We start from the raw sequence: 17,360 nt of genomic DNA, 5'->3' as shown, positions 1-17,360 counted from the left end.
ACTTTTCAGCCGTGTTATGGTCGTCTTTCACCTCACCCTGTGATTCCTATTAAAAGTCTGACTGGCTGTTTTCAGAAACGGAGACAGGGAGAAAGGTCAGACTAAGAACAGGGCTATTCAAGATGAAGGCCATCAATAAACTTGCCTTTCACACAGCTCTCTTTACCAAAACATTGAACTCTGGGTTCAGAGCAACAACATGTTGATGACATCATTAATGTGATCTGACCGTGAGAAACAAACATGACGCACACACAATTTCAAGTCCTTCATTGCTGTACTTGAATGCATCATTTGACATTTAGTGCAAGTTCACAGACCACCATAAGATTGTACTATTGCATTTTTAAACATAGGCTGCAGTGGCATATCGAATTCAGTGAAATAAGTATGAAGCGATACGGACCCAGCCATTTTAAAGAAGTGCCTGGCATTGCTTAAGGTTAAACACACCTCTCCTTACTGCTTGTGAAACAATAATGTATCGTCATTTTACTTTGGCCATGACTTTCCTGAAGATGGTTCTGTGTGTTTTCTCTGCACTCTATGAAACGTCTTAGCACTGAGTATAATTAGTAGGTCTCGCCTATTTGACACAATCTTGGCAGACAGAAAGGGCAGAACAACTGACGAGTGCATCATTGAGAAACGCAAAGTGAACGGAAGATACGTTGGCAAGACCGTTTGAAGACTCATTCTGCTTCAGCTGGCTGACTGTGACAAAGCTCCCGTCCGTCTGTCGAGCTGCACTGGAGCCCCGGAGAGGAGCCCTGCCGAGGCCCGCGGGCGGAAACCCCTCGGCTCGACTGTCACCCCACGGTGGCAAGGAGGACGTCAAGTCACTGCAACACAGAAGTCCCCGTCGTGTCGTGGCCTCCTGAGAAGAAGCGGTGCGCGGTCCGCATGCGGTCGGAGCGCGGTTGAAGGTCCATGGTCAGAGCAGATAAAGCCAAGAGGAACGTTCTCCAAATCATAAAGACCATTATCTGTTCTGTGAATGGTGACCATTATAAATAGATTGTTACCGTATCTATGTAGCATCATTGGGAACAAGTTGTTGAGTGAAAGGTGATTATAACAGCGGGTGGGTGTTCTGCTGTCAGTTCTATTTGGTACATGGTCTTGCCCAGTGACCTTCAACCTCCTCAGGTTCCACACTAATGGAGGTTCAAGCTGTTCCCCTGCTCCTACACACCTGATTCAAATGAATGTGTCATTATGAAGCTCTGTGGGAGCCTGATGATGACACATTCATTTGAATCAGATGTGTTGAAACAGGTAAACGTCTAAAACATACAAGACAGTGGGCCCTGACAACCAGGGTTGAGGACCGCTGGTCTTGCCTACGAAGGGCTGCGTTCCAATCCAAAGGCTTGTCGGTTCCCTTCTGCCCTTGATGACCCCCCCCAGATGAGTTGACGGGAAAACTTGATAAGTGAAATGTCCAACAGCTGGGCAGCAAACAAGAGCTTTTTCAATCAGCTCAGGAGGAGGCATCAAGGTCAGAAGGAGGCTTTTTTAGAAAGGAAACAAGGCCCAGCTGCTGGCTAGTCATTCTCTCAGTGTATCTTTGGGTCCATGAAAGGTTAGACTGGTGGTTCATGGGAGGGGAGGGAGGGGGGGGGAGGGGGGAGGGAGGGGGGGGGGTTCTAGGGTAGGGTATGAGGACACATTCCCCCTCTTGTCCCTTCGCACCCCCCGCCTCGGTTTCCTCATTGCAGCTGGGAGACCTTCAACGGCATGGCGCTACTGAAGTCCAAGAAGAACGGCCCTTCCTGTTTGGGCAGGAAGGTGGTGGGAGTGACGTTGTAGATGCCGGCGGGGACTTGGTCCACCTCCATGTAGCAGAAGCCACACCTACAGAGGGGGAGACAGAGGGTCACTGTGGCTGCACATACAATCATTCTACTAGGAATGTCCACATCGACAGCTGAATGCTGAGTCAACCGGATATCTATGAATGGTTAACTGACTCCATGCTACCTTGTATGTAAAATGTGCAGTCAGTTAGCTTAGCTAGTTAACTTAGCCCTGAGGAAAGCACTTTTCGGGAGACAGAGAAACATGTTGCATTGACATTTCTTGACATTGTAGATTCTTCTGAAAAACATTACGATTATGATATTATAACACTTAACGTAGGTGTGGGTTTTATAAATATAATGTGCAACACTGTGGTATACCTACAATGTGTGATGGAATAAGCCTGTTTGTACTGCATATGGGTCAGGGTTAGATGTTGGTTTATTTAAAACTTTGACAGGGACTGATTAACTAAGCAGAGTTTAATTTAAGGCAATACACAGTAAAAATAGGCACTGAGCCATTTTAGTCTCACCAACCTGTGCTGACAGAATGTGTGACATTATAAATAAGGTATGTCTGTAATCTTCCTCTTAAGATCTTTTTCTTTTCTCTCAATCGCCAATTCACATCAAATACAGAAACCAACAAAAAAAAAAAAAAAAAACTCTAAACACTGGTCTTTCTGAGAACACTCCGGAGCATTGTCTTATTAAGTGAACCGTGAAGAAAACATTTCATTTAAGAAAGGAACACGTGGGGCTCCTCAGACTTTTTGGGAATGTGCCTGGACGTTATCCATGACATCAGTTTATCAGGCCAGGGGGTTAAGAAGTATCATGTGTCCCTAATCTTTGACCACTGTGTTTTATATTATGGGCAAATCATAAAACAGGCAATGGTCTCACAGCGCACATGTCCGACATTACTCAACACTGACAAGCCCCTGTGTTTGAGACAATACATCTGTTCAGACAAACCCCAAACGTGTGGAAAGAAATTTAAAAAGAACGCACTGCAACCATTCCCAACACACACTTTGAAACCAAGCACTCCAATCTAGTATTTAACGTCAGTAGCACTTTAATTGGTAGTCTGTCGTCTAAAGAGACCCGTGTCTTCCGGTAGGTTCCGGGGGGGGGGGGGGGGGCGTACCTGTAGTCTCCGCTGCTCCTCTTCTGCAGGCCGCCTGGCCCCGCCTCTGCCACGGTGGAGACCGTCTGCACCTCAAAGCCCACACTGTACTGCCTGTGGGGGGACAGACAGACAGACTGCAGGTTATTCACCCAGAAACCTACCACACTGTGACCCAATGACAACAACCCAACCACAGTCAGCGCTGGGGGCCCAGTCTGTCCACTGAAACCAGCACACTGCACATGGTATATGGCTACCGGGGTAAATGCTCATGTTACTTTAACAGCAACAAATCGACACCATCAGCGACGCTACTGGCAAGCTGAGCATCCTTCATGGGAGGGAAAGAGAGACCACGTCAGCGTTTCCATGACTACTAATACTACAAATGTGGATCGGTGCCCAGACAGAACACCAATGCACACATACACCCACGTAGAGGAGACCAAGAGAGGATGACGGGACAAACACACACCTAGAAATGGGTGCTTGAAGTGTTCAGTCGAAAAGGGTAATCCCAATTGGCCAGCGATAAGGCTAAGGGAGAGGGAATGTTCCGGTGTGTGTGTGTGGGACTGTAATTTGTTGCAGAGTCGGTAAAGGAGAAGGGAAATGAAAGGACTGCAGTGACTGAGTCATGCTGGCAGGTCCATGTGTGTGTGTGTGTGTGTGTGTGTGTGTGTGAGTGGCAGAGACAGAGTAAGAAAGAGGATATTAACATAGCTAATTACAGTGTAGACTGGGGAGAGCCAAGTGAGTCATCTAGTTATTAAGTCTCTTAATTAGGCTAAGGCATGCCATTAAATAAGGATGAGCAATGGATGAGCTTATGGTCACACTGGAAACGTACACATCAACTGTGTCTCCAGTTGAGCCATGACTTGCCTTATCAAGTTAGTCTACGTTGCCAACTATTTCCGTATTTCATGCAGATATGTGAAGAGGCTCTAAGAAAATATGCCACTGATTTTCATAATGCGACAGCAGCATGTTGGTTGTAAGGGAGTGCGCCCATGAGTCATGGAGGGGTACTGCAGGGGGAGGAGTCATGGAGGGGTACTGCAGGGGGAGGAGTCATGGAGGGGTACTGCAGGGGGGAGGAGTCATGGAGGGGTACTGCAGGGGGAGGAGTCATGGAGGGGTACTGCAGGGGGAAGAGTCATGGAGGGGTACTGCAGGGGGGAGGAGTCATGGAGGGGTACTGCAGGGGGAGGAGTCATGGAGGGGTACTGCAGGGGGGAGGAGTCATGGAGGGGTACTGCAGGGGGAGGAGTCATGGAGGGGTACTGCAGGGGGAGGAGTCATGGAGGGGTACTACAGGGGGGAGGAGTCATGGAGGGGTACTGCAGGGGGGAGGAGTCATGGAGGGGTACTGCAGGGGGAGGAGTCATGGAGGGGTACTACAGGGGGGAGGAGTCATGGAGGGGTACTGCAGGGGGGAGGAGTCATGGAGGGGTACTGCAGGGGGGAGGAGTCATGGAGGGGTACTGCAGGGGGGAGGAGTCATGGAGGGGTACTACAGGGGGGAGGAGTCATGGAGGGGTACTGCAGGGGGAGGAGTCATGGAGGGGTACTGCAGGGGGGAGGAGTCATGGAGGGGTACACACATATATATATATATCTATGGGTACACAGGGCCAGGGCCGGGGGGGGGGGGGGGTCTCTCACCTGGAGCCTCTTAGCTCTATGAGCAGGGGGCCGGGCCGCTCCAGGTTCAGCTGGTAGATGGGGTTGTGTGTGTACGAGTCCTTGTAGTTCCCACAGCCCCCCGCACTGGCCCCCCTCCACTGTCCATTAATCTGGAAGGTGGAGAGAGAAAGAAAGAGAGGGAGATGAGGTGAGAAGAGCGAGAAAAAGAGAAGGAGGGAGGGGGACGTCAATATATGCACAGTATGAACATTTATCATTCTGATTCAATTGAAACTGAAACAGAGAACTGTGAGTGTGTGTGTGAGTGACTGGGGGTATAAATATAACCCAGTATGGATATTACACTTCCTATTCACAAACGACGGCGGGCCACTCACCCTCTTGGTGTGCGTGAAGGGAGTGGGGATCTTGGAGAAGCTGAACTTGCAGCCGGAGTACACCTGTCGGAGCAACAGGCGTCGTGAGTCGTGTGAAAGAACGCCCCCGTCTATCCAGGCCTGTCACATAAGACTACTAAAGGCCGTCCTATCAATATGAGATCAAGCCACGTTTCAATGAAATACCCACGCTGCACTGCGCTCGAGTGGCTCCCGACCCAGCAGCGCCAGGAAAATGTGGACTCAAAGGAGAAAAGTCATGAGATATTTCTGATCTTGGTTGAGGATTGGGGGCTAGAGGTCCAACAGAATCCATTTTCGGTGGTTTTCAAAAGGGGCACGGAGGCCATGCAGGGATTCATGTCCCTTGTGTTTGCGAGGCTGTCCGGTCTGATGAATTACCACTACTGGGTGGTTTCTCTCCAAAGAGATGTGCTTCTGAATCCGTTCAGAAAGCAGCTTCTCAAATGTTTCGACTCAGCTGGCGGAGAGGGAAGCCCATGAAATATAGATGAGCGAGAAAATGCCTTGGTCACACACACAGCAATTTGTCAGTTGCCCCAAGGTGTGCGGAACCGTTTCTGATGAAATCATGATCCCAGTTTGAAGACTCACTCTACAGGACGCTAACTGTAAACCCCAAATCGCCCTCGTCCTTCTCATCAAGGCTCCTTGTGTTCTCTCCAATGACCTCGCAGATCCAAAACCGCTTTACTACCATGTTGGCACACACATGATAGTGTAGAGGAGGACAGAGAACTGGCAGTGTTTTGCATTATTCTGAATGATTAGAATCTCTCTTTCTGTCTCTCTCTCTCCATCCATCCATCTCTATGCTGATCACTGCAGTGTGAGACGCTAGAATGCCAAAGGCGTACGATGCTACATTTTGCACCACAAGAAGGAAGTGTTGCGTTGACTGACAGATAGAAGAGCCCGGAAATTAATCCGGCATTTTTTTTGCCTTGCGGGCTGGGAGGAGCATTCCATTTATTATTATATAAAAGTCATCTCTACAGTCTATATTATACATCAGTGTTTCTCAAACTTTTTCAGACCAAGGACCCCTTGGCCAATAAAAAAAAAACTTGTGGACCATCTAACTAAATAGTAGGCTATATCCCCGGAACAAGAGGCCTCCAGAATTTGCGCCATTCAATTGTTAGCGGCACATGATTTTCACATGAACGGATAATGTAGGCTATTCCGCTAATTATAATTTCCGCTAAGAAAAATAATACGTAAAAATTATACGGAGCCAGACGTTGTAAATATTGTAGCCCAAACCTAGGATATATGAGTTTGATGTGATGCAGATAGGGATTTCCACACAAAATGTTTGGCCATTATTTGAGCGCAAAATAGTTTTGGGAGATTTATGTAAAATAAAAAGACGTTTTTCAATTGGTAAAACCTTGTCTAGTGATGCCATCACTCCGGCCCTGCTCCCATCCATCCTCCCTGACGCGTATTGTTACGGTTGGGCCTCCTGGCCCAGCAATCGGTAGAAACCTATCTGAGAAAACGTTTTAGAAAAGACGGGCTATGGACCCAACCAACTCTATTTAGGAGGGGAGAACTCCCTCACATGGTAAAACCAGAGAGGCTCTGGTACAACCCATGCAGAGGCTGCGATGTCAGAATGCGGAACGTGTGTAGCCCATTTTGATAGGCTACAACGGACTGTTTTCTTCGTTCTGAGTTGTATGTTAGAAATGTCGGAATCATTTACTTGTGGCCGTCGCGGACCACTACGGGGGCAGTGGTGGACCACCAGTGGTCCGCGGACCACACTTTGAGAACGACTGTTATACATCAATCATAAAAATTACCCCAAAAAGTGTGCTTGTGAATACAACATTTTCTTCTTAAGTGTATAAGAGAACAGTGTGTGTGTGTGTGTGTGTGTGTGTCTCACCCTCAGGGTATAGTTGATGGTGTTCTGCTTTTCGTACTGGGACACCACTAGTGTGAAGGTGTGTGTGCCCGCGCTGGTCAGTTTCATCTTGGTCAGGTAGTGGGGGCTGTTAATTCGGATGCCGTCAATGTAAGGTGGGGGATCGGCTACCGGGACAGGGAACATACAGGATAGTCAGATAGGACCACACACACACACACACACTGTGTTATTCAAGTGCTTCATCATAGCTCACCTGGATAGTAAACCTTTTTGCCGTCCGTCTTGTAAACAACTAAGGTGATGAACTCCTTGTTTTGTGCAAAGTCATCCTTTGTCAGAACAGAAAAACGCATCGTTCAGTAAAAGTAAGGAATTGTTGAGGGGAATTCTCTTTGGCCATAGTTCGGCCAGGGTTGCCGTTTTGAGGCACCCTTGGTCCTCAAACACAATGCAAGTCAAACATTCAGAAAACATTGCAAGTCAAACATTCAGAAAACATTGCAACACCCGACAACAGTGGACTGCAGCGTTGGTGATTGTGTCCGAGCGGGCACCTTGTCTGTGATGTGCCTGGTGAGGAGCACCCAGACAGCAGCGCCCCCTGCTGGACACTGCACCTCCAGTCTGTACTGGGGGTTGTTGGCCAGGCTGTAAGCATCCTTTACTGGGCCCTGCTTCCCATCCCAGCTACTGCACGGTGCAAATGAGGGAGAGAAACACACTTTAGGGTGGGCGGCTATCAGGGCCAGCGTCCACACACACACAAACAACCAGGGGGACACGCACGTACAGAGGTGTGCTTGCAAAGGGATGAATGGCGATCTAGAAAGTTCCGCACATTCGCGCAGCCTCTTGACCTCACCTGTGGATGCAGGAAGATTCTTTGAAGAGGGCGGGGTTCCAGCTCAGATAGATGACATCATAGTACTGACACAGGTCCTGCCATGTTATCCAGAACACACCTGCACACAAGTTTCACCCAATCAAATGATCCATCCATTATTTTTTTTTGGAGTGGTGGAAAGATAGTGGTCTGACAGAAAATTCTACAACATTCAACATATCTAGACAGTAACTGTTTACAATTCAGAGCTGGGAGTTCCATTCACTGCATTTATTTCCACAATGCTAGGTTAGAAGGCTAGCGCGCAGTCCTACCGTTATCAAATTTCTGGGCCGTTTTGGGGTCAAAGTTGAGGTACTTGAGGAGCTCCGGGGTCCAGTTTTTCTCGTCGCGCTCGCTGAAGCGGCCCTTCCACCTCAGGTGGCTCCAGGGGTTCTTCAGCTGGAGGAACCGCATTCCCTAGTGGTGGCACACGGACGGGAACATGTGGGGCTGCGTAGCCAACTGACATTTCTGTACCCAAGCGTGCTAGCAAATGGTTAGGCTAAAAAGCTAGCTAACGGCCGTGAGCTCCGATGCTAACATGCTAATCCCCTCGACTGTTTGTGCTAGCTGCTAGGCTCACCTTGTGCTCCCGGATATCTAGGACGGCGTAGGCATGCGTGGGCACTAGGCCCCTCTTTTCGCCCTCCTCCTCAGTCATCACTCCCGTGGCCGTGGTGATGAGGACGTCGCCACGGTGAAACCTGCATAGAGAAATATGTGATGACAGGAGGGAGGGAGAGAGAGAGAGAGAGAGGTGAGGGATGGTTTCTCGTTATTGATATTGATGTCCATTATGAGCTGGCAACTGAGGTAGGAATGGAAAAATCACTAACAGACTAGAAGATGGATGACTTCTATCTGTGTGTGCGTGCGCCTTACCTCTGGTACAACATGCGGAAGCTGTCTTTCTCGCTGAAGGACTGATTGTCCGAGTGCATGGCGATGCGCTCTGGGATCCAGCCGGTGAGCGCATGCAGGTCGATGTTCTACAAGACACACCATGGATCACACGTCAGACGACGCCCTTCCATGACGCTCGAGGGGCCGTGGTTTAAATGACCTCAGAACGTGCACTGCTGAAACAGCTCAAATTGGCTCTCCTGACCGCGCTCGTTCCAAATGGGAGCGCGCTCAATCGAAGAATGGCAAACAGTGCTCGACTTTGCTGTGCCGTGGCACGCGTGCAGACGCTGGGAGGTACGTACGGAGTTGGAGCCAGGGAAGTCGTAGCCTCCCATCACCTTCATGTAGGCCTTCTCTATGAGGGACACCCACAGCTCGTTCCTGTTGCTGGAGTAGGAGCACAGCAGCTCGCCATTCCTGTCTACAGGCAGGAAGTCGTCTATGATCACCTGGGAGGGCCCACACATATATAAGAGATGGATCTATACAGACATATTACAGATAGATCTACACTGGCATATTAGATATAGTACTACACTGGCATATTACAAATAGTGCTACGCTGGCATATTAGAGATAAATCTACACTGGCATATTAGAGATAGATCTATACAGGCATATTAGAGATAGATCTATACAGGCATATTAGAGATAGATCTATACAGGCATATTAGAGATAGATCTACACTGGCATATTGGTGATAGACCTATTCAAGATAGATTTACAGTAGTTAGACATGCATAAACACATTAACAATAGACATGTGCACCCATAATAGAGATACGTTTTATAGAATTGTTTTCAGATGCTATGTCGTCTAGTTGAAACTGATTACAGAAGGAGGGAGTCTGAACTTCTTTGCACAAACTAGCACTACCACTCCACCAAGTGTGTTTTCTTGCACTTTGGAAAAGCGTTGGAACGTGTGTGTGTGTGCTGTCTGCTACCTTCCGAGGCACACCGTTGATGTGAAGCTTCACCATGTATTTCCCACAAGGGTTATACTCAGGTTCTCCTTTCCTGTTTTGGGGGAAGATGATGCTGCGAAAGGACAAACAGGCGAGTTAGGCGTCTGTCGACCTCACTCAGTGGCCACTGACACGTGAAGAAGAAGCCCACCTGGTGATGAGCTTCTTGCTGTAGCGTCTCTCGTAGGCGGCACTGATCGCCAGCGAGGCCACGAACGAGCAGTCCGACACCACCGTCTGAAAGAGGGTCACAGAGGGGGAGAAATGGACGTGCTTCTTATTAGGGTTTTACAGTGTTGACCTTAGATGCTCAGGGATACTTGAACTTTGAAAATGTATTTTTAGGTCAACTACCCAAACTTCAACTACACTTGTTCAAGACAGGAAAATGAAGTTACTTGTAGACGAACGAGAGCTACTTGAGACGTTAACAACACATTGTAATATCTTAAGGAGACAGAGGTTACACAGCAGTTACTCTGGGAAAATTCTTACCATCAGTTAGCCTTGTTAGCTGGGGTAGCCTTGTACGCAATGGGCCAACGTGACACCGTACCATACCGACTTTAGTTTGGATTTTAGAATTAAATTAGACTTATGTACTTTAATTATCATAGTAATACTACTCCTAATAATATAATTTTTCTTTAAAATTATTGAACATTTGAAGAAGAAGAATAGTTTGTGTGAGTGTGATGGGGGTCTCACCTGTTTAATACTAAAGCTGGACACCGACAGGATCATGGTTGGATTATTGCAGATCTCGTCAGGTCGGACCCAGCGAGAGAAGATGGCTTTCTGCTTGGGGGACAGGGCCAGCTTGCCTGTTTTATCTCTGGAGACAGACAGCCACCGGGTCAGGTTACAGTCCATGACCCACGGCACAGAGTGGAGAAAGAACGTGAGCGCGACGAGGCGAGGGGAGGGAAGACGCGAGCTTACGAGAAGGGAACGGGGAAGGCGAAGCGCTCCTTCAGGTCCACGCTCATGAACGGGACGAAGGCGATGCCGTTGATCTTAGACGTGCTCCTGCAGACACAAAGACACACCGTGAGAGGACTCTCCGCATCTCGTCTGCACACCGGCGGCAGCTTCTGCTCGTGGTGGCTCTGCGCATTGGCAGGCGAGAGAAAGATCTAGAACAGGAGTGTCCAATCCTGGTCCTCGAGGGCCACTGTCCTGCATGTTTTAGATGTTTCCCTGCTCCAGCACACCTGATTCAAATGAATGGTCATTACCCGGCTTCCACAGAGCTTGATAACGACCCATTCATTTGAATCAGGTGTGCTGGAGAAGGGAAACATCTAAAACATGCAGGACAGTGGCCCTCGAGGACCAGTATGGGACACCCCTGATCTACAAAAACAGTGGGCTTTTAAGATGTGGAGACGTAGCAGATCCAAGATGGACCCCCCCCCCCGGTCCTCACCGGAGCACCTCGATCTCCTCGGCCGTGTAGCGCTGACCCTGCGGCTCGCTGGACTGGACCGCTCTGACGGGCTGGGGTCGGTCGCTGAGAGAGAAGTCAGGCCCCAGGGGGAAGAACTGTCTGACTGGACCCCCTCCACCACCAGGTTTGGCCCCCGAGGGTCCTGGTTTGTCCTGGGCAGCTCTGGACTGGGACTCCTTCAGCCCCTCCGCCCTGGTGAGAAGGAGACAATGGTGGTGGGTCATTGATTCGTTTGGATCATTTTGAGGGATGAGAATAATACATATTTATGGTTCTGGATTATTCTATGATGATTCTACAGCCACATCTAAAAGGATTTGGAGGACTAAAGGCGTCATCACCCAATTCTCTAGGCCACAGCAAGGGGTCATGGGAGATTAAAACAAAGAGGGAGTCCATGTGAGACAGCAAGGAGAAGAGCGTGGGACCTCCTTACCGATCCAGGGCTTGACGAGCCAGCTGTTTCAGTTTGTTCTGCAGCCCCTGATCTGACGTGTCATTAGACTGTTGGGGGGGGGGGACACAGAGAGAGAGAGGGATGCAGGGGCAGGGGGAGTTGAAGAGGGGAGGTGGAGAGAAAGAGAGAGAGAGAACATGAGTGAGTGATGGTTGAGACATTTGTGCACGTGCCTGTGTCTACGATCAACTAGCATGCCGAGATTGCTCCCTCTTTACCAGAGCACTCGATAATTGCAGTCCTTAAAGCACAGGCAACTACGGCTTTGTTTGAATCTATTCTGATTCGCTGGACACTTGTCATACTAGTCCCGTACCCAAGAGCTAGGGTCCTGTCAACTGCAGACAAGATGTGACGACTGACATATCCAGCTGCCTGATGCCTATCAAATATCATCGACGAGTTCAAGTTTAGACACTGAAAGGGTGAAGGCGTTTCTTAACCCTGGATAATGAATTACAACACGTCTGTTCTTCTTTAGACCTGCTGGTCAAACAGCACACCAAACCCGATACCAAGGCCAATTTGGGGGGGTTTCCTAACTTCAGTAGCTACACAGGGAAAAACTCCAGACCCTATAGCAGAAGTTCCAAAGGTGGAGAGAAAGGCTGGGTCTTTCCTCAGCATGCCTCACCGTCTGGATGCACAGCTCCACAGCCTGAGTGTACAGCTCAATGGCCTCTTCCCCATTGCCCTTCTCGTCCTCCTCGAAGGCCTGGGTGACCAGGAAGTGGGCTCGCTCCAGGTCGACCTGCTGCTTGGACTTCAGAGGGTCACTGCTCTGAGCCTGAACTGGGGATTGAGGTCAAAGGTCAACGTGACACAAAGGATCATTACTACTGTTTGAGATGGATCAATGTGAGGCCCGTTGGGATTCGAGATGTTGCAGACACGTGCAAAACGGTCTACAAAGCCGTTGGATGACATCCCAAAATGTTGCTTAAGGTTATACAGCCCTATTAGGTGAGGTGTCCAAAAGTGAGGGAAATTAAAGTTAAGAATTATTACTATAGCCTGCATCAGGATGAAATGTCAAGCCGTTTGAGGGTTAAATGAGCTGTTCAGTATTCATCTGACCCTTTTTATCCATCAACCTGGACAGACTGTAATAGGACCCTGCCAACTCTACCACAGAGCTCTTAGAGGCTCATTGACAGTTACATGAAGGGCTAGGCAGGCAGACAAGCCACACAGCAAGTAATTGTGAGTCACACCCACTTTCCAACAGGATCCGTAGAAGAGGTTGGGATACACCCAGACACACAATGGAAAAGTAACACAGGCACGTCTGTACACACACCACTACTCATGTTAAGCAGACTTTATAATAAGCCACAGAAAGTAGTGGGTCAAAGTGAAGCATGGTGTGGCTCCATTCTCTCACAATGCAGTAATCAAGGAGATGTGAACTCATCAGACATTAGGTAATGACTGAAAATGTTTCACGGGGACCACACAATATTGCGTACGCAGGGGAACTATTGAGCCAGCAAGTTTCTGTCTTGCTGTAGTAGACTCACCAGCATTGTGTAGAGCCTGAACTCGGTTCAGATACTCATTCACCTTCTCCTGGATGCTCTCCAACTTGGACCCGGCCATCCCAGCGTAGATCAGCGCTTGGGCCGCTTCCTGATGTGAAACACACAAAACAAACGATTTCACAATGATAGAATGTAATATTAAAAGCCCTGATGTTTTTTTTCTTGATTCCTCGGCCACTTACCTACAGTTCTGAAACGTTTTAATATTTTAGCTGTAAGCTTAGGCTTATATTCGAGAGGCGCTTTACGCTTCTCATTGGTGGTATTTACTGGTGAGTACTGTTCAGGATCAATCTAATGTGGTGGCGTGCTGTCAGGTGAAAGTGAAACATACAGGAACAGAATGTTTTCCTTATTCCATTCTTACAGTTTGTAAAACTTAATCATATTAACAAACGATTACACGGTTATGGTTGTGGTGCGACTTGATTTCAACTTTAATATAAGAGCAGCAGATTAATATCGATGCCTTACTATATTAAAGAATAGAATGTTCAATGAAGAGGCTATTTCTATTCTGTCTTGTGAAATAGTTTATTTTCTCATGTTGGATCAGATCAGAATGACAAAGTAATTACTATATAATTTTAGTCTTAAGCCTCTCGGATTCTAGACTGTTTGCTCACCTTATAGTAAAAGACAGCTTCGTTGTATTTTCCATTCTGGTCGTAGGTGACAGCAGTTTTGGCAAATTTCACTGCATCGTGCTCCAGTTCTGTGGGATCCATCTCTTAATCTTACTCAGTTTTCTTTACAGTAACGGTAAGTTAACCTTCTGCCCAGAGAAATTCTGCTCCTGACATCCGTGATAAATGGTAAATCAGCAAGCTAACACAGGTAGTTAGCTAGCCATTCGATTTGGGTGCTGAAGTCTGACAGTGAGGTGATCATCTCAGATAGCTTCCGTTTGCAAAAAATAAATAAAAACTAGTTTCAAAACACGTTTAAAAAACAATGGCTTTATATATATATATAATTATAACTCAAGCAAGACATTCACAACTAATTTTCTGAACCTGTGTAACAGAATTAGCTACGGCGTTACCGTGCTAGCTAACGCATTACGTTTGATCAAAACAACAACCATTGGTAGCCAACTTCCGGGTACTCTAGCGCAGCTGCAGAAAGTAGAAATTTAGTGAGCCGGAGGATTCTGAAATATACAGCATCAGAGGTAATTTACCTTGGTTGTTTACTCGTTATTGAGTATTTGCATTTGTTTAGACTTCAACACTTCATTAGAAATGGTACTGGTTAACTTAAGACACGCATCGCTATTTTGTCGTGACAGCGAGGTTAGGTGAGCAATGTCGCTTTTTGGTTGTAGTAGTTGCAGCACTTTCGAAATGTTGAGCATTCTCGATATGTGATGTTAGATTAGAAATTAAAATGTATAACGTGTTTGTACGTCTGTACGTGTCTATGCACGTTTGGGACAATTGAACTGCAGTTGTCGTTACAGTTAAATGCACAATATAAATCTTATCCACGATCAACCTTGTTTTACAGCTTGGTGTAAAGCAAGGAAACTCCGTAATGAAACAAGAGTACCAGGACCTAATTCTGCAGGCGTGTGGAGCAAAGACTTTGCGTGTAGGAGAGAAAATCCAGACTCTGTGGAGTGGTTATGGTGAGATTGTGAGAGTCCACTTAGAAGGATGTGGCCGACCCTCTGTCATAGTAAAACATGTCAAGTTTCCCAAGGAGGCTGATCACCCTGGTGGCTGGAACACAAATCGCTCTCACCAACGCAAGGTGAAATCATATCAAGTGGAGACTCACTGGTATCAGAATTACTCCACCAATGAGAGGTGTCGTACCCCTGTCTGTCTAGCTGCCCGGTCTTATGGAGATGAACAGCTGATAGTCCTTGAGGACCTAGATGAAGCTGGATTCGACCAGAGAAGGACCAGCGTAAAGGAAGCAGAGGTGAGGGCCTGTCTCAGTTGGCTTGCCCACTTCCATGCTCTGTTCTTGGGGGTGGTGCCCGCTGGGCTGTGGCCAGTCGGCACATACTGGCACCTGGAGACCCGGCCAGACGAGCTGGAGGCCATGAACGACCTGCAACTCAAAGCAGCCGCCGGCGACATTGACAGGATTCTCAACGGATGCCGATTCAAGACCATAGTGCATGGGGATGCCAAACTAGCCAACTTCTGTTTTTCTGGGAGTGGAGTGAGTGTGGCTGCTGTGGACTTCCAGTATGTGGGTGGGGGGTGTGGGATGAAGGATGTGGTCTACTGCTTAGGAAGCTGCATGGAGGAGAAAGCCTGTGAAAAGAGGGTTCCAGGGTTGTTGGACTATTACTTCTCAGAGTTACGGTCATCTGTGGACAAGCAGGTCGACTTTGCTGCCCTCGAGGCTGAGTGGAGAGACATGTTTTCTTTCGCCTGGACAGACTTCCACAGGTTCCTACTGGGGTGGATGCCTGGACACTGGAAGATAAACCGCTACAGCAAGCAGTTGACCAAAGAGGTCCTGAGAAAACTGAAACTGTGATGCATTCCGTGCTCTTCATTTTGGCTCATTTGGTTACTTGCTGCTGATGGGACAGCTGTGGACAGAGGAGTACCTGGAAATTGGATTTTAATCTATTTATGTTTTTGAGGTGTGTCTTATTTCCAATAATATAGTCAGGGTTTCACGCAGAAAATGTGTTAGTTAAGGTCGTAGGGTGGGGTTTGCTGTCAGACCGGGGGGAGGGTGGCTAGTTTGTGTGATAGACTTGTGCGTTTTGCAGAGAAGGGAGACTGGCGTTGGTCACGGTTTGGAATGAAACAGAGAGAGTAACACTGATTTCTCTGTAAAAAAAAAATTAAACATAGTGACGATGTAGTTAAGGCGGCAGGCAGGTGTTGCTTAGGCGGCCGCCTTAGCTGCAAAGTCCTGCGGGAAACCATGACAGTAACTTAGTATCCAAATCAATCCTTAGACCAAAACCTAAATTCTTGAAGTTGTCTCATTCTTTATGATTTAAAAAAGAAGGGATACTTAAATTTAAGGGATAACGGTCATCAGTAGGATATTTTGATTTTCTCAAAGTGTATCTCTTTCTCCTGAAGCAGATCTCTTCACTGATTGACCACACACATCCTTTTCAGTCAGGAACACTGATGAGTCTTGACATGTGACCCTCCTCTGGATCATCCTGATAGCAGTGGGTTTATTGGGGTCCTCACACAGGAGGGACTCCCAGAGATCAGCAGCCTTGTTGGGCTCAGAGGGCTGCAGGACCTGAGTTCTGTCCTGGTAGGTGGCTGGAGCTCTGGTGTGGCTGTTCCCGTCAGAGACCCGAGATGTGACCCCTTTCACCACGGGCACCATACTGTAAAATTCAAAATAAATTCTCACATAAAAAAGGTAACTTGATGTTTTTGAAATTCACATGCTTTTCTGAAACATGCTAAGGACCCTCATCTGTGATATGTAAGCATTTGTTTTGTGCAGTTTAGGAGTAACTAATTGTTTTGACCTGTATTTGAATGGTGTTTGTGGTTGTATTTAGATTACAGTATACAGTTACATTGACATTTTAGTTTAAATTGATAATTGTATCATATATAAAGAGAGTTGTTTTCCATTTTCTGAGAAAATAAAAAGCTATAAAATGTCAAAGGGAATGTTTGGATGTCCTCAGAATTAAGTGTGTCATAATACGTCTGAGAATTGTGTGTGGCACTCCAACAGCTAAATTAATTTTCCACAGTAGTAGCTGAAATCCTATAAGATATTTATCATTGCAACCTATTTTACTTTGAACTGCAGCTTATGTCAAATCATTTTTCAAATAAGTTTCAGAAGACACATCTATATGGAAAAGGTGACATAGCTAATGTAATGAAACTACAAAGTTTGGAGCAAAACTGGTAAAAAAAGTTTTGGACTTGGCACCTGCACACACTGCCAAAGGTACCAGTACCTGGTTTAAGGACCATGGTATCCCTGTGCTTGATTGGCCAGCAAACTCGCCAGACCTAAACCCCATAGAGAATCTAGGGGGTATTGTGAAGAGGAAGATGCGAGACACCAGACACAACAATGCAGAATAGCTGAAGGCCGCTATTAGAGCAACCTGGGCTTCCATAACACCTCAGCAGTGCCACAGACTGATCGCGTCCATGCCATGCCGCATTGCTGCAGTCATTCGTGCAAAAGGAGCCCTGACCAAGTATTGAGTGTTGTACATGTTTATACTTTTCAGTCGTCCAACTTTTTTGTGTTAAAAATCTTTTTTTAAATTGGTGTTAAGTGATATTCAAATTTTCTGAGATACTGAACTTTGGG

At 47.3% G+C, this 17,360-nt stretch overlaps 2 protein-coding genes across 4 annotated transcripts; one reads left to right on the top strand and one right to left on the bottom strand.

Moving 5' to 3' along the window:
- Positions 1-1,642: 1,642 nt before the first annotated feature.
- Positions 1,643-14,179, bottom strand: capn7 (calpain 7). Its single transcript, XM_084706488.1, has 21 exons — positions 13,703-14,179; positions 13,056-13,164; positions 12,170-12,327; positions 11,515-11,582; positions 11,058-11,270; positions 10,571-10,657; positions 10,337-10,463; positions 9,780-9,865; positions 9,608-9,701; positions 8,962-9,108; positions 8,636-8,742; positions 8,337-8,457; positions 8,026-8,170; positions 7,730-7,829; positions 7,422-7,557; positions 7,121-7,196; positions 6,886-7,031; positions 4,968-5,030; positions 4,609-4,739; positions 2,959-3,051; positions 1,643-1,857 (listed from the first exon to the last, which is right to left on the bottom strand). The coding sequence occupies exons 1-21, from the start codon at positions 13,802-13,804 to the stop codon at positions 1,713-1,715; spliced, it is 2,454 nt and encodes an 817-aa protein (XP_084562614.1). The 5' UTR covers positions 13,805-14,179; the 3' UTR covers positions 1,643-1,712.
- On the top strand, positions 13,713-16,440 carry pkdc (protein kinase-like domain containing). 3 transcript variants are annotated; one of them, XR_014767066.1, is made up of 3 exons: positions 14,184-14,250; positions 14,586-15,684; positions 16,178-16,440. XR_014767066.1 is itself a non-coding variant. In XM_084706491.1 (2 exons), exon 2 carries the CDS (start codon positions 14,613-14,615, stop codon positions 15,573-15,575), a length of 963 nt encoding a protein of 320 aa, XP_084562617.1. In that variant the 5' UTR covers positions 13,713-13,838; positions 14,586-14,612; the 3' UTR covers positions 15,576-16,440. The 3 variants fall into 3 exon arrangements, 2 of the variants coding, with proteins under 2 accessions (XP_084562617.1, XP_084562616.1); XM_084706491.1 differs by lacking the exon at positions 14,184-14,250 and adding an exon at positions 13,713-13,838 and having other exon boundaries at positions 14,586-16,440; XM_084706490.1 differs by having other exon boundaries at positions 14,586-16,440.
- The last annotated feature ends 920 nt before the right edge of the window (positions 16,441-17,360 follow it).

Source organism: Hypomesus nipponensis, chromosome 2 (genome assembly GCF_054491055.1).
Source record: "Hypomesus nipponensis isolate SF chromosome 2, ASM5449105v1, whole genome shotgun sequence".
NCBI classification, from domain to species: Eukaryota; Metazoa; Chordata; class Actinopteri; order Osmeriformes; family Osmeridae; genus Hypomesus; species Hypomesus nipponensis.
The sequence above is the reverse complement of the archived record's forward strand: the minus strand, read 5'-3'. Positions and strand labels throughout refer to the sequence as shown.

Coding starts and splice junctions, on each gene's coding strand:
- capn7 (XM_084706488.1), bottom strand. CDS start 13,804: ATGGATCCCACAGAACTGGAGCACGATGCAGTGAAATTTGCCAAAACT. Junction 12,328..13,055: donor TCAGGCTCTACACAATGCTG/GTGAGTCTACTA, acceptor CTCAATCCCCAG/TTCAGGCTCAGAGCAGTGAC. Junction 10,658..11,057: donor GAGGAGATCGAGGTGCTCCG/GTGAGGACCGGG, acceptor TTGTGTCTGCAG/GAGCACGTCTAAGATCAACG.
- pkdc (XM_084706491.1), top strand. CDS start 14,613: ATGAAACAAGAGTACCAGGACCTAATTCTGCAGGCGTGTGGAGCAAAG.